Genomic DNA, 14,340 nt, shown 5'->3' with positions numbered 1-14,340 from the left:
CCATGGTCAACTATCAGCCATATGTGCTCCGTTCAAGAGCAACTGGAAAAATTTGCCTCTGAATTAAAAGGTAAAAATCTTGTCAATGTGCATTTGATAAAATTAAAACAATAAATATAGTGTGCTATTTCAGTATGTATTCAAGGCCAGACTTCAGACTCAATTGATGTGGGATAGGAATTCATAAAATACTCCCAAGCAGTTACTGTCTTGTGTAACTGCTTATAAATATATAAAGCCCAGTACCTATTGGAATGTAGGTGACCCTGCATTTTGTCACCTGTGTCACCTACAGCATGCCAATGGCACCCAGCACAAAAGGAAGACCTCGGCCTTCAGCCCTGTGCCGTTATATGGTCATTGAACTCCTTGGTGACTTATAAATATCCCTTTTTACAATAGGGGAGTAGATGATTCCCTATATAAACAATGTATCACCACCAAGGCACCTTCTTTTAAAAGACAGCTCAAAAGTTTCATGACCAGTATAAAACCACTCGGTCGGCTGAGGCATAATTTCGGGGACTCTTCCTGTATTTTTGACACACGACAGCAGATCTGTCTCATACTGCAAAAATGAATGTCAGGGAATTGAAATGTTGTTTATTTTTATAATACATACAAATATTATTTCATAATAAAGCACCATTTTTGTGTTATTTCCCTTTCAGAAACTCCCAGCTGTAATTGAGCACTTTGCACTAGATCAACTAGTGACAATGATCAAGGTACAATTCGTAATTCGACAAACTACTTTAAATTAGGGATGCACCGAATCCATTATTTTGGATTCGGCCGAACCCCCGAATCCTTCAAGAAAGCTTTGGCCGAATACCGATCCGAATCCTAATTTGCATCTACAAATTCGGGATGGGAAGGGGAAAACATTTTTACTTCCTTGTTTTGTGACAAAAAGTCACACGATTTCCTTCCCATTCCCTAATTTGCATATGCAAATTTAGATTCGGTTCGGCCTGGCAGAAGGATTTGGCTGAATCCAAATCCTGCTGAAAAAGGCCGAACCCTAGATTCGTGCATCCCTAATGTTTCCATAGTAGACAGAAATTAATAATTTTTATAAATAAATATTTAAATATTTTGAATAATTTAAAAAAAAAAAAACAATTAATAATTGAACAGGGTCGGCCTGGGACACGGAGAAAAAACCCGACGGACCCCGGTTCTTGTCGGCCCCGTCGGCCCAGACCGGCTCTCTGGATCATCAGCAAAAAAAACGCATGTTAAAAAACCTGCTCATGTGCATAAAAAGAAACAGTCAGACCCTGTATTTAAATACCATTCCAGCTGACACTGTTAAAATAAGGTTGTAGTTATGGTAGTGTGGCAAAATACATAAAAGCAACAACCTTGTCATGTGCATTTAAATGAAAGAAGTGCATTTAAATGAAAGCATAGTATGAAAAATAAAATTTAGACTTTTGTTTGCTAAATACATAACATGAATTTATTAACATGATTAAATCTAAGGCCAAAAAGCTCTTTGCACTGATATCCAGTTGTGTCAAGATGCGCTATGCTGCCCCAGTTCAATAAAATACATTTAAACACTAAAAAAAGCACAGGACTGTTTTGCAATTTCAGGTACAAGACAACACTGCGTTCCCTATACTCATTATATATAATAATGGGGCAGTCTTTGTAATATATTAATTGTACCATTTCTTATACAAATAATACACAATAATATACATGTTGTAATGGTATCGATTCCCTATATTGAGAATGGCTACTGAATAAACACGCTCTCATCATGGCAACAAAACCCACTGCACTTTATTCTTCAACTTAATTGAATTTAACTGAACTCAGCAACCATGATTTAACTTGCTGTTATAACTGCCCTGCCTGGGCTGCATGCGTGATGTCACAATGCTCTGAATCTCACAGCTGTTCAAACAAACAGTTGTCATTATGATGTCATAATGGACAAAGTCAAGGTGTACAGCTGCAGCCCAGAGATTTCTCATTCTTGATCAGGAGACTGAGGTGAGTAGATCTCTGTATATTTGGGAGAAAACTTTATTAAAAATAACCGTTTTACTGGTACAGTTTGAGCTTTGAGACCACTAGTGGTATCATGAATATGGTAGAATTTTAATTCATTGACTAAAATGGAGTCTGTGGGTGATAGCCTTCCTGTATTATGGAGCATTCTCAAAAACAGGTTTCTTGGTAATGGATCCCATAGCTGTAAATGTATATATACGCACACACCACACACACACATATAACATACAGTAATATATAATATATATATATCACAGTCCAGTGAGTATCCTCACTCCAAGAGGCAAACTCTATTACGGCCTATTTAGCCGGGGTGCATGGTTATAAAATGATATAACTCAATCAAGAAAACCGGCACTCCCATGTAAAATTTCTCAATCATTTATTCCGTTGTACATTATCCAACGTCCTTGTTAGGACCTTTCTCAAGGATGATACAAAAAATACATTGACCAATCTTTAATTAGTCTAACACATTCAAATTCTCCAATGGGTGCTTGTTACTAAACCTGTTAATGAAGTGATTTAACCCTTGTGACCATCTTCATATATGTAACAAACAGGGGAAATTTGTGCTCACCACCAGTTTTTAAAATCATTAGGCGGGGGTGCAATGGGGTGTGACCACAAAAAACATATAGACAAATACACTTTACGGCACATTATAAAGGTGGAAAAAACATCAGCCATCACAACTTTAATGCCATCATACCAGTGAAAATCACATGTATTTATTAATCTATGTAATGAGTATATGAATGTATAGCAGAGGATAAATTCTAATGTGAAACAAATATTATTTTGCAGACGAAAAAAAAGCTCAGCAGTGCAGCTTTTCATATAATCTTTTACGCTGCTTTTAGTAGCGGTATAGGACTGTTATCACAAAACCCATTATCCAGAGATGCTCCTAATTACGAAAAAAGGCTGTCTCCCATAGACTCCATTTATCCAAATAATCCAAATTTTTAAAAATCATTTCCTTTTTCTCTGTAATAATAAAACAGTACCTTGTACTTGATCCAAATGAAGATCCTTATTGGAAGCAAAATCAACCTATTGGGTTTATTTAATGTTTACATGATTTTCTAGAAGACTTAAGGTATAAAGTTCCAAATTACAGAAAGATCTGTTATCCGGAAACCCCAGATCCTTAGAATTCTGGATAATAGGTCCCATACCTATACCATAAATTCTTTCCCCCCCAGAATTTGTCCTATTGACTTCAGCGAGTTATGACAGGAGTGTTGAGAGGTACAATGAAATGGCATCATTTTCAGCGCTAGTGTTTTTATTTGTGGTTCTATTTTACACACTGATAAAAAGTGCCTCTTAGACATCTATGCTCAAATTCTGATGAATTATTCATACAGTGATGCTCATGTCACCCTATAGCTGTAGTAGAATAACAATGGATACACTGGGTGCTGTGGGGATTGCAAAGTTCTAACCTCCTGGTCTTGCTCAGGCAGTTGAACATGATTAATTATTTCCTCCATTCACTAAAGTTGGTTCTATAAAAATGAATATTATCTGATCCTTACAGCAGAAAAGGCCAGATGTAATTGTGAATATTATAATTATAATTATTTACCTGGTATGTTAGATTTGCATGCACTTGATTGCAGGTTGAACCGAAACATGTATTAGTGCACGTAACTTTGAGACTAACATGTAAATGTATACAATTTTGCACCTGTGTAAATGACCTCTATTCTCTTTAACTGTGTGTGTGTATGTACATACACATATGCATATGACTAACTCTAAATTTCACCCTTTTTCTTTGCAGCAGTTTTAGCAAAAAAACACAGACAAAAGTCTCCAAAGAAGTTAGAAAATGATGAAAAGGGTCTGATGGAATCTGATGAGACAGGATTCATAAACAAAACCGACAACACAGCGTCTAATGAAAGCAATGCTGGAAACGTTAATACATGTCCTTCTGCATCCCCTTTTCTGATTTGAATGAGGTTTCACGTAATGGCTTAACAGATGACAGTGAGGATGAGTAGGGTTTAGTCACAAAACGTCCTCTGAGCCTCTAAAGTAAGAGAGGTTTATCTGAATGGCAGTCCATTTGTAGATGAAGACAGCAATCAGCCGATGCCTCTGGGGCTCTTTTTTGAAAATGCAGATCTAATGCAGGTGAGTTTTCCTTGATGTCTATCAAACTTAATTTTATCATCCATCCTAATATATATTAATATTGCATTAGCACATTTGTGTAGTTATCTGTGGAGGTTCTGAGCATTATCAAATGTCCTATGAACCACCAAGCTAATTGACAGGGTCATACGTGTGCAGTTCTACATAAACACACAGACTGACACACTTGATAAACGCACACACTTAGACATCTTATCCCGAAAGAAGCTCACCTGCAAGTATGGCGTAGTGCTGATGCTTTAAAGGGGTCGTTCACCTTTGAGTTAACTTTTAGCATGATGTAGAGAGTGATATTCTGAGACAATTTGCAATTGGTTTTCATGTTTTATTATTTGTGGGTTTCTTTGGAGTTATTTAGCAGCTCTCCTGTTTGCAGTTTCAGCAATCTGGTTGCTACGGGCCAAATTACCCTAGCAACCATGCATTGATTTGAATAAGAGACTGCAATATGAATAGAGGTCCGAATAGAAAGATGAAGAATAAAAAGTAGCAATGACAATAAATGTGTAGCCTTATGGAGCATCTGTTAGATGGGATGGGGTCAGTGACCCCCCATTTGAAAGCTAGAAAGAGTCAGAAGAAAAAGGCAAATAATTAAAAGACTATACTAGAAATAAATAATAAAGAAAAATTGTTTTAATTAGAATTGTCCATCCTATAGCATACTAAAAGTTACATAATAGAAATGCTGGAATTGCAAAGGGATAGTGGAGTGTAGGATAATTGGTCGGTATTCACCCAGACCTTTAGAACTCTCAAGTAGCAGGTGCACGTGCAAAGTTGTCCACTCCAACTGGCTTGAATACTTAGTGATACTGCCACTAAAAATTTTCTACATTAATAGTTACCTATAGGTCATGTTGACCATTTTTTGCTGATAGTTCTGCTTAATTGTCACTTGAAGTTTCTAAACCTGACTGTTTTGGCAACCTGACTGTCCCTTCTTAACCTGTCAGTTTCTAAAGCTAACGGACTCCTACTGCACAAATATAGCAGCCCCCTCATAGAGGAACAGGGTAGTAAGAAGGTAATGTAAAAGCATCAGGCAAATACTTTTAGGGCAAAATTATAAATAGCATTCAAAGACAATGTTATGATAGATAATAAAAATGGTTATTTTCTGATGTCCGTATCTCTTTAAGTAGTGAAATCACAGAACCATCCGAGTTTTGTAATATAAAAAGTCTTTATTGGAATCCTAGCTCAGATCTCAGACTAAACTGTTTTGTCTGAGATCTGAGCCAGGATTCCAATAAAGGCTTTTTATATTGCAAAACTCTGATGGGTTCTGTGACTTCACTGCTTAAGGGATAGTGGAGAGAACCAAATAAGACATAAGGAAACAAGAAAACAAAAGCAGAGAGCATGGAACAAAAAGAGGTTAGAAGTATTTTGCACTTCACATTTTATATAGACCTGCAATGTATATGGACATTGAGTCACTTGTGTAACTTAGCAACAGCCTTGTACACATATCCCAATGCTCATGCAAATAATGGTGGAACACATGCACACTAACCTCTATGGAGGATTCTAATCTGCTCTATCATTGTGTGCTAAGCCATGCATAATGCATATACTCAGTGGCGGAACTACTGGGGGAGCAGGGGGTGCGAGCGGGCCAGGGCCCGCACCACCTCAGGGCCCCCCGGCAGCACCGCAAGCCACTGAAATCCCCAGTAAAATCGGCCGTTCGGAGGGGGGCGGGGCCGGCTGCGCGTCACGCACCAGGGCCCGCCCCCCTCTAGGAATGCTACTGCATGTACTGACTCAGTTTTAATATATGTAGAGTAACGTGTGTGTAACTTAGCAACAGCCTTGTACACATATCCCAATGCTCATGCAAATAATGGTGGAACACATGCACACTAACCCTCTATGGAGGATTCTAATCTGCTCTATCATTGTGTGCTAAGCCATGCATAATGCATGTACTGACTCGGTTTTAATATATGTATAGAAGTGTTATTATACAATTTATTTAAATAACATAGGGCACTGCCTTTCCCGATAGTTATTTTAGATTAGTGTTTAATGTTCTCCTGCAGCTCTGCTAATGGAAGGTATTCAAATTAGCAGTTCTGCAGCAAGTGGAGGGCCAAGAGTTGCCATGCCTTATAGATATTAACATATATCATTGAACTAAGTTGTTAAAAGACAAGTGAAGCTTGTAAGAACATTAATTTAATTCTTTTGAATTGTGCTGCTGTTCTTCCCACAGCCAACAGCCCCATGGTATATAAGATAGAGGCTTCTGAGTAGTCCTCCTCTTGGTCCTAATCCTGAATTTAGACTTGATGCACACCTTAAGTGTAAGTTGTTTAGGGGCTTTGTTTGAAGTGGCTTAGGAAAGTTGGGTGTTAGAAGCCACGCAGAAGGCAGTTTTTAGTAAGAGTAAATTATTTTCCAACTTTAAATGAGGTGTCCAAATAAGATTTTATCTCCGACCTAAACAGGTATTTCTGTAGAACCAACATGAAAGTAAACACAAAATTACATTGTTTCTTGTATCTGGGGTTGGTTCTAGTATGTTCTAGAATGGCCAATTGGTCTTCATTATTTATTTTTAATAGTTTATTCATTATTTGCCTTTTTCTTCTGAATCCAGCTTTCAAAAGGAGGTTACTGACCGCATCTAAAAACATATGCTCTGCAAGGCTACAATTGTATTGTTATTGCTATTTTTGTATATGGATTTTTATTATTCATCTGTCTATTCAGGCCTCTCCTGTTCATATTCCATTCTCTTATTTAAATCAATGCATGGTTGCTAAGGTTATTTGGACCCTAGTAAAACCCTAGCAACCAGGCTATATTCCTCATAATTGGTTTCCAGCCAGTTTTGACAATAAAACCAGGTATAATGTTAATGAATGAGTTGCTGTAATAGCAAACCAATAAGATTCCTTGTTTAAAAAAAAAAAAGCATGCAGTCCTAGCGGCTTCTGTAAATTGTGTTCTATGATGGCAAGTGAGGTTGGGGTTGGCACAGATCCAATAAAAAAAGCTAGAAGATGAGCCTGGCCAAAATTGACTTGAAAGAACACTGCATAACTGGTCCATTTTTGCCATGTCCTGCGAAGTTTTAAAATCCGTACACATGCTAAGGGCTACTTTGGATTCATATCCATTTAAATGCAATAATCTATTATTATATATTGTTTTTAATATTTTTGCCAGTAGTCACTATTTCTTTTCACATTTCATGCACATTCATATGATTAAAATGTTTGTGGTTTCTGTTAGGACCTGCTGTGCCTTGTTGTGCTTCGATGCGCAGAAGAGAGTTCAGAAACCTGCATTTTAGAGCAAAGGAAGAGGAGGAAGATGATGATGATGACTATGCTGACAGCTTGGTTAATGAAGGAAATATTTAAATAAGGTATGGGTTTTGTTACATATTTTTGTTGGGCAGCTGGCACTGCAGGCACTTCTTATTCATGTAAATGGGAAAGGTGTTTCCTATAAGCTGCCACTGGTGTGTTGGTTGGGATCAACCTGAAACACACCTGAAATGAGTGGAAAGTGACTGCAGGAGTCCAGAGCATTTGACGTGATCACAGTGGTGCATTGGGCCACACATTTTTATTTATAGGTCACAAACAAAGATGTGAAAAACACTGTGCTCCTGATACATATACAGTTTTAATTTGCAGTACACATGTGTTAGGATGACACACAAAGAACTAAGTTCAAAAGGAGGGGGGTCCTTGCTGCAGGGGGCTACTTGAAAGCCTCCATACTTGCTATAAATGAATCCAAAAAAACACTCCTTAAAAAAGTCAAAATGTATTCATAGCACTTAAAAAGAACAGGTTCTTTTTATAAGTCCTATGAATACATGAAGTACCTTTTTTTTTTTTTTGTCTTTTTATTGGATTTGCATATATTAATTTGAGCAGGACAGGGGAAGCAGGTGGGCTATTCTTGTTCACCTACCTTGAGGCTTGAGCTGAGATTTAATTGATGTATATACTGGACTGCAGGGCCAGACTTCCAATCTGTGAGTTCTGGCAGGCTGCTGTAAGATGCTAGAGACAGAGTCATTGTTTATTGGGCAGGTGAAAAGCTGAATGGGCTTCTCTGTACTGGGAATTCCAGGGCCTGTTCTGAATCCCAGTCTGGATTTGCTGGCCTGTAGCAAGAAAGGCAGCATTAAGGGCCCAATTCAATACCAGGGGGCTACTTTGTCTTTGTATCCGGATTTTTCTCCTGTCATCCAGAAGCAGCGGGCATTAGACTCGCTCAAGTTTGGGGGGTGAGTAGGGTGGGATGGGTATGTAGTATTGTTGGGTTTATGTTTCAATGTGTTTCGCAGACTACTCACTGTATGTTGACTGATGTACTATGTATACTGAATGTGCTTGCTATGATTTTCCATTGGCTTTGTGTGACGGGATGGACACTTCGTTTGGCCTGGCATATACCCGTTTCTGTGAGTTATGGCTAGTTTCTCAATCCTCTCGTGGAACGTGTGAGGCCTCAATTCTAAATTTAAGAGGAGCCTAATGTTCAACTATCTGAAAAAATATCCCCCGGCTATCCTTCTTCTCCAGGAGACGCACCTTACTGGGCAAAAAATTTTAGCATTGAAAAAGCCATGGGTGGGTTGGCATTTCCACTCTACCTTCTCCTCGCACTCGAGGGGGGTTTCTATATTGATCAGAAAAAGTTTGCCTTTTGAGCTCTTGAAGCTCCACTTAGACCACTATGGCAGATTCCTGATACTCCATGGCCTTATTGCCAACAAACTCATCCTATTAGTTAACATATATGTGCCGCCGCCATTCGCAGTGTCGATCCTGGACCTAATGGTGACTAAGCTTTCTGAATTCCCCCCCAGCCCACTCTGTATCCTTGGGGATTTTAATTGCTGTTTAAATCCTTCTTTGGACAAACTAGGCCCCAACCCCCGCACTCTGACTAACCTTACCTCATGGGCAGAGGCCCTGCACCTAACTGACCCCTGGAGATGGAAACACCCATCTCAAAGAGAATTCTCTTGTCACTCCACAACCCACAAGACCTTTTCGAGAATTGATCTGGCCCTTGTCTCCGTGGAACTCTTGCCCATTATTGACCAGGTCAAGTATCTACCCCAGGCCCTCTCTGACCATTCCCCGTTACAACTCACTTTACGGTGGAACCCTGCGGCCACTGATAGACTGTGGCGGCTGAGCCCTCTTTGGCTCAAAAACAATACTGTGGCCGATGCTAATGCCCAAGCTTATGGGGATTATTGGACCTGTAATGCGGGTTCTGCCCCCCAACAAACATTATGGGATGCTTCCAAAGCAGTTATGCGTGGTGCTCTCATGGGGGCCATATCACAAGCTAGAAATGCTACTTTAGAACGAGTCTCTGCTGCGGAATACGATCTCCAGCAAGCTCTCTCTATACACACTCAGGACCCTTCCCCTGCTAATTACACTGATCTGTTGAAGGCTCAAAATACCCTTTCTCAGGCCTCTATTTCCCTCACCAGGAAAGCCCTTCTCTATCAGAATCAACGCATTTTTGACCAAAGTGACAAAAATAGTAAACTTCTGGCGTTTCTGGCCAAGCAGCACACTGCACCCTCGGCGGTTTCACGCATCGTACTAGACGATGGCTCAGTGGTCACGGAACCTAGGCTCATAACACAAGAATTTGCTACCTTCTACCGAAATCTCTACACCACCACGGCACTGTATTCCAAAGCCCAACTCCAGCATTTCTTAGATTCCGTCCCCATACCATCGCTTTCCCTTACCGATCAAGCTTTTCTAGACGCACCTATCACTCCCCAGGAGGTTAAGGATGCCATCGCCTCACTGCCCCCTAATAAGACGCCAGGGCCGGATGGCCTCCCTCCCGACTGGTACAAAGCCCTTTCCGACCAAATAGTTCCCAAATACCTTGACACTCTTCAATCGGCTTTTGATAGTAACTCATTGCCCCCCTCATTCAATGAAGCCCTTATAGTAGTTATCCCTAAACCAGGTAAAGACACTACCCGATGCTCTTCCTACCGCCCTATTTCCCTGCTTAACACGGATGCCAAAATCTTAGCTAAAATACTTTCCTCCCGCCTTCAACGGGTGGTCCCAGACCTGATCCACCCTGACCAATCTGGCTTTATGCCTGGGCGCTCCACCAACATCAACCTTCGCAGACTCTTTACCAACCTACAAATCACTCATGTGGAGGCAGGCACCAGAGTTGTAGCCTCCTTAGACTCTGCTAAGGCTTTTGATTCGGTGGAGTGGGACTTCTTGTGGGAGGTTTTGGCCCGTTTTGGGTTTGGACCCCGATGTTTAACTTGGATCAAGCTCCTTTACAGGAACCCCACGGCGAGTTAGAGTTAATGGCCTCATATCGCCCCCTTTTGCATTAACGAGAGGTACGAGACAGGGTTGCCCCCTTTCCCCGGCCCTATTCGCCCTTGCGATTGAACCTCTGGCGATACTGATAAGGCAGTCCTCTCGGATAAAAGGCTTAACCTTCGGCACTATACAAGAAAAAATCTCTCTATTTGCTGATGATCTTCTCATTTACCTGGCCAACCCTAACGACTCCCTTACCGCCCTTTTAGACCTGGTCAACCGATTTGGCTCTTTCTCTGGCTTGCGGGTGAATTGGGACAAGTCTGTTCTCTTCCCCATTGACCCTGACCAACCTCGACCTTTGCCAGCCGAGACCCCCCTAGAGTGGGCCAATCAGTTCAAATACCTTGGCGTGACAATCCAGGCAGATGTTTCCAAGTATGTCTCCCTCAACTTGGACCCCCTTCTCACCAATCTGACCACCACACTAACCCGTTGGACGAAGTTACCTTTATCTCTATGGGGCCGAGTCAATCTTATTAAAATGATTTATCTTCCCAAAATCCTTTACTTGCTCCATAATGCACCCATATACCTCCCTAAACACTACTTCAAGCGTCTAAACCAGATCATGATCCCCTTCCTTTGGAATAATAAAACACCCAGAATTGCTTGGACCCGGTTATGTGCCCCGTGTGAGGAGGGGGGCCTGGCTCTCCCCAACTTCTATCTATATTATCTGGCTTCACAACTTTACTACCTGCACTGGTGCTTTCATCCGGACCCGTACAACCCAAACTCGCAGCTACAGGCTCTCCTTGTAGCCTCCTGGGAAGGTCTCCGACATTTTCCATACCGTTCCCTTAGGGATTACAGTCCCCTGCCAACTACTTTGACCACCCCTCACAAATCTTGGCAGGTAGCCCTTAAAATTTTGGGCCATGCTCCCCCGTTACTGTCCCCAAACCTACCTTTGTGGGGTAACTCATACCTACCTCACTTCAGATATCTCCCGGATTTCATATTTTGGCCTAACAGGGACATTAAATGCTTACAAGATCTTCTTGATCCCCAGGTGTTTCCCACATATTGTGCTCTTCAGCGTAAGACCCACCCGACGCCACTTTTGTTATTTCAATACCTTCAGCTTAGACATGCTTTTTACTCCCAATTTGGTACCCTTGCCCCCCAACAGTCCTCCCTGGCCATAGAGGAAACCCTCCGTGACCCTAGCCCTTCCAAATTGGTGTCCCGGCTATACCACCGACTTCTACTCTCTGGACCTAAACTCTTTCTGATTACTCAAGAATGGTGGACTGATAAAATTACGGGCCTTACACAGGAGGACTGGGAGGAGGCGATAGATAATGTGTACGCCGGCCTTATCTCTCTCAAGGATAAGTTGGTCCAGTATAAAATTTTACACCATGTGTATATAACCCCAGAACGTCTCAAGCAAATGGGCCGAATCCCCCTTGACATTTGTCCGAGGTGTCAGCAACCAGGCGCAGACTTCTTCCACCTACTGTGGGAATGTCGACTGATTTTACACTTCTGGACGCGAGTGGTTAACTTTCTAGCTGATAACCTTGACTTCCCGAGGGTTATCACCCCATCCGTTTGTCTGTTGGGGGTCTTAGAAGACCTGGTCCCGGCCAAATACCCCAGAATTGCCTTTCGTATCCTCCTTTTCTATGCAAAGAAAACCATTGCAATGCACTGGATGGGTAACCTACCACCTTCTCTTAGAGCGTGGGTGCAGCTGGTTAATAATGCCCTACCCCTTTACAAACTTACCTATGAATCCAGGGGCTCGCCTACGAAATTTGACAAAATATGGGGCTCATGGGCTGATATAGATCCGAACCTCCCTGACTGAACGGTAGTTGTGCAGGCCGTCTGGGTCATACTAGAGGTGGTTCCACTCATCCTATATTCCCGATGAGGTCCCTTGGGTGTTCGATTATCCCAGAAGTCCGTTATTGTCTCATAGCAATGTTTATTTTATGGTGCTTGTAGTTGACTTGTACGTTCAGCCGATTTTATGTACCTATGTATAATCTATATGAACCGGTCTGCTTGACTGTCTGTTATGTGTGTATGTTTTGTGTTTAAAACGAAATAAAACTTACCTTTTAAAAAAAAAAGAAAGGCAGCATTACTGTACTGTGTATGTACCAGATGTATTCACCAGACATGAAATCAAGCTGGCCATTGGCTGCAGACCTGGTCACTCCAGATTGATTTGGTAGCTTATTGGACTATGTATGAGCCATAACCGGTCTGCCCAGGACCCTTATTGTGATCTGACTGTTGGCCCAGAGGTTAGATGTTTGATTGATTTGGCCTCCCAAGTAGTAGGCCAAATTAGGTTGATCCAACACGAACCCCCACTTGTTTGGCAACCTAACCAATCAAAGCAAATCATCTAGTGCATGGTTAACTTAATTGGTGTGAAAGTGCTTGTGTAATTGTGTTAAACCACACTTCAAACATATTAATGCAATTAAAATGATCATTTTCTTTTTCTGTTCTAGGATTCTGCAGAGCCAAGCTTGAATGTGTGTGTCCGGGGGAATCCAGAAGTATAAATATTTGTCCCAATCTAAGTGTTTTAAGATAGTAGCAGCTGCATGGACAATGTTTGTATAGAATCTATTTTCTTCTGAATATGTTTATAAAACACAAGAAAATATAAGTGCAATTATTCTTACTTGTATCAAGCAAGGAAAAGGAGATACAATTTGAATTTCCCAAATGTAATTAACTTCAGCATTTCTATAGAAATCGTACACTTCTAAAAAATGGCAATGACAAAATCTAGAAACTCAAGACAGTTCTTAATAGTTCTGGGACAAACTGTGAGTTTTTCAGCATCTGAAATGTCAAATATTTTGCATAAAATCTGTTAATGAAGGATAACTTGTAATTGGTATATAAGGGTGTTTTTTGTTAAAGACTCTACTAGTGATTTGGGCTTGCCCTGCATTTCTGGTACATTTCATTTCTTGTAGAGGCCCAAAGGGCACATGTAATTTATGTTGACAACACGCTTTGTGACCAAAATAAATATTGATTGTTCTGTACATGTTTGTTACATTATTTTGATACTTGGCTCATAATCAAATTCTGAATGTAACCACATTTAAAACATTTGTGTGTGTTACTGCATAGCTACATGGATTAAAGGAGAAGGAAAGCTACAAAGGCAGTTTATTACCAATAGATTAGCCACAACAGTGCAAGCTAGAACACCATTTTTATTCTTTAGAATGATTTTCCATACCTGAGTAAACAGCTCTAGACACTCTGTTCTCTAGGATAGCAGCTGCCAAATTAGCTTGGTGTGACATCACTTCCTGCCTGAGTCTCTCCCTGCTTGGTCTGAGTTCAGATTACAGCAGGGAGGGAGGGGGAGAGGAGCAAACTGAGCATGCTCAAGCCCAAGCCCTGGAGGTTTAAGTTGAAAACAGGAAGTCTGATACAGAAGCCCATGTAAACACGATATAAGGCAGAGGACTCACTTTGACAGCATTACTTTAAGGGTTTGCTAATGTATTTATATAGACCTTTCTGATAAAGCTTACTTAGTTTTTACCTTTCCTTCTCCTTTAACTGATAGGTCTGCTGTATTCAGAGCAGATTCAAAAGTCTGCTTGTTTCGAAGTGATAAGCCTCGGTTTTGGACAATGCTCTCTACGTTTTGCATTTCCAAGTCCAGAAACCGATGGCTTTCCCCTTTGATATAGGGTTGCCTGCATTGGGCAGCACTTTATATAAGATGGAAGGGCAGGGGTGGTTTGTAGGCATACACTCACCTCCTAACTTGTGTGTCATT

The 14,340-nt window shown here is 40.9% G+C and overlaps 1 protein-coding gene across 1 annotated transcript; it reads left to right on the top strand.

Annotated features, from left to right (window-relative positions):
- The first annotated feature begins 3,263 nt into the window (after positions 1-3,263).
- LOC108705664 (UPF0688 protein C1orf174 homolog) lies at positions 3,264-13,490 on the top strand. Its single transcript, XM_041569053.1, is given in 7 exon segments — positions 3,264-3,282; positions 3,821-3,976; positions 3,979-4,035; positions 4,038-4,070; positions 4,073-4,180; positions 7,444-7,579; positions 13,040-13,490. Coding segments are annotated over 6 exon segments (504 nt in total). The 3' UTR covers positions 7,575-7,579; positions 13,040-13,490.
- The last annotated feature ends 850 nt before the right edge of the window (positions 13,491-14,340 follow it).

The sequence above is a fragment of the Xenopus laevis genome, chromosome 7L (assembly GCF_017654675.1).
Source record: "Xenopus laevis strain J_2021 chromosome 7L, Xenopus_laevis_v10.1, whole genome shotgun sequence".
Lineage (NCBI taxonomy): Eukaryota > Metazoa > Chordata > Amphibia > Anura > Pipidae > Xenopus > Xenopus laevis.
This window is presented reverse-complemented; position numbering and strand designations above follow the sequence as displayed.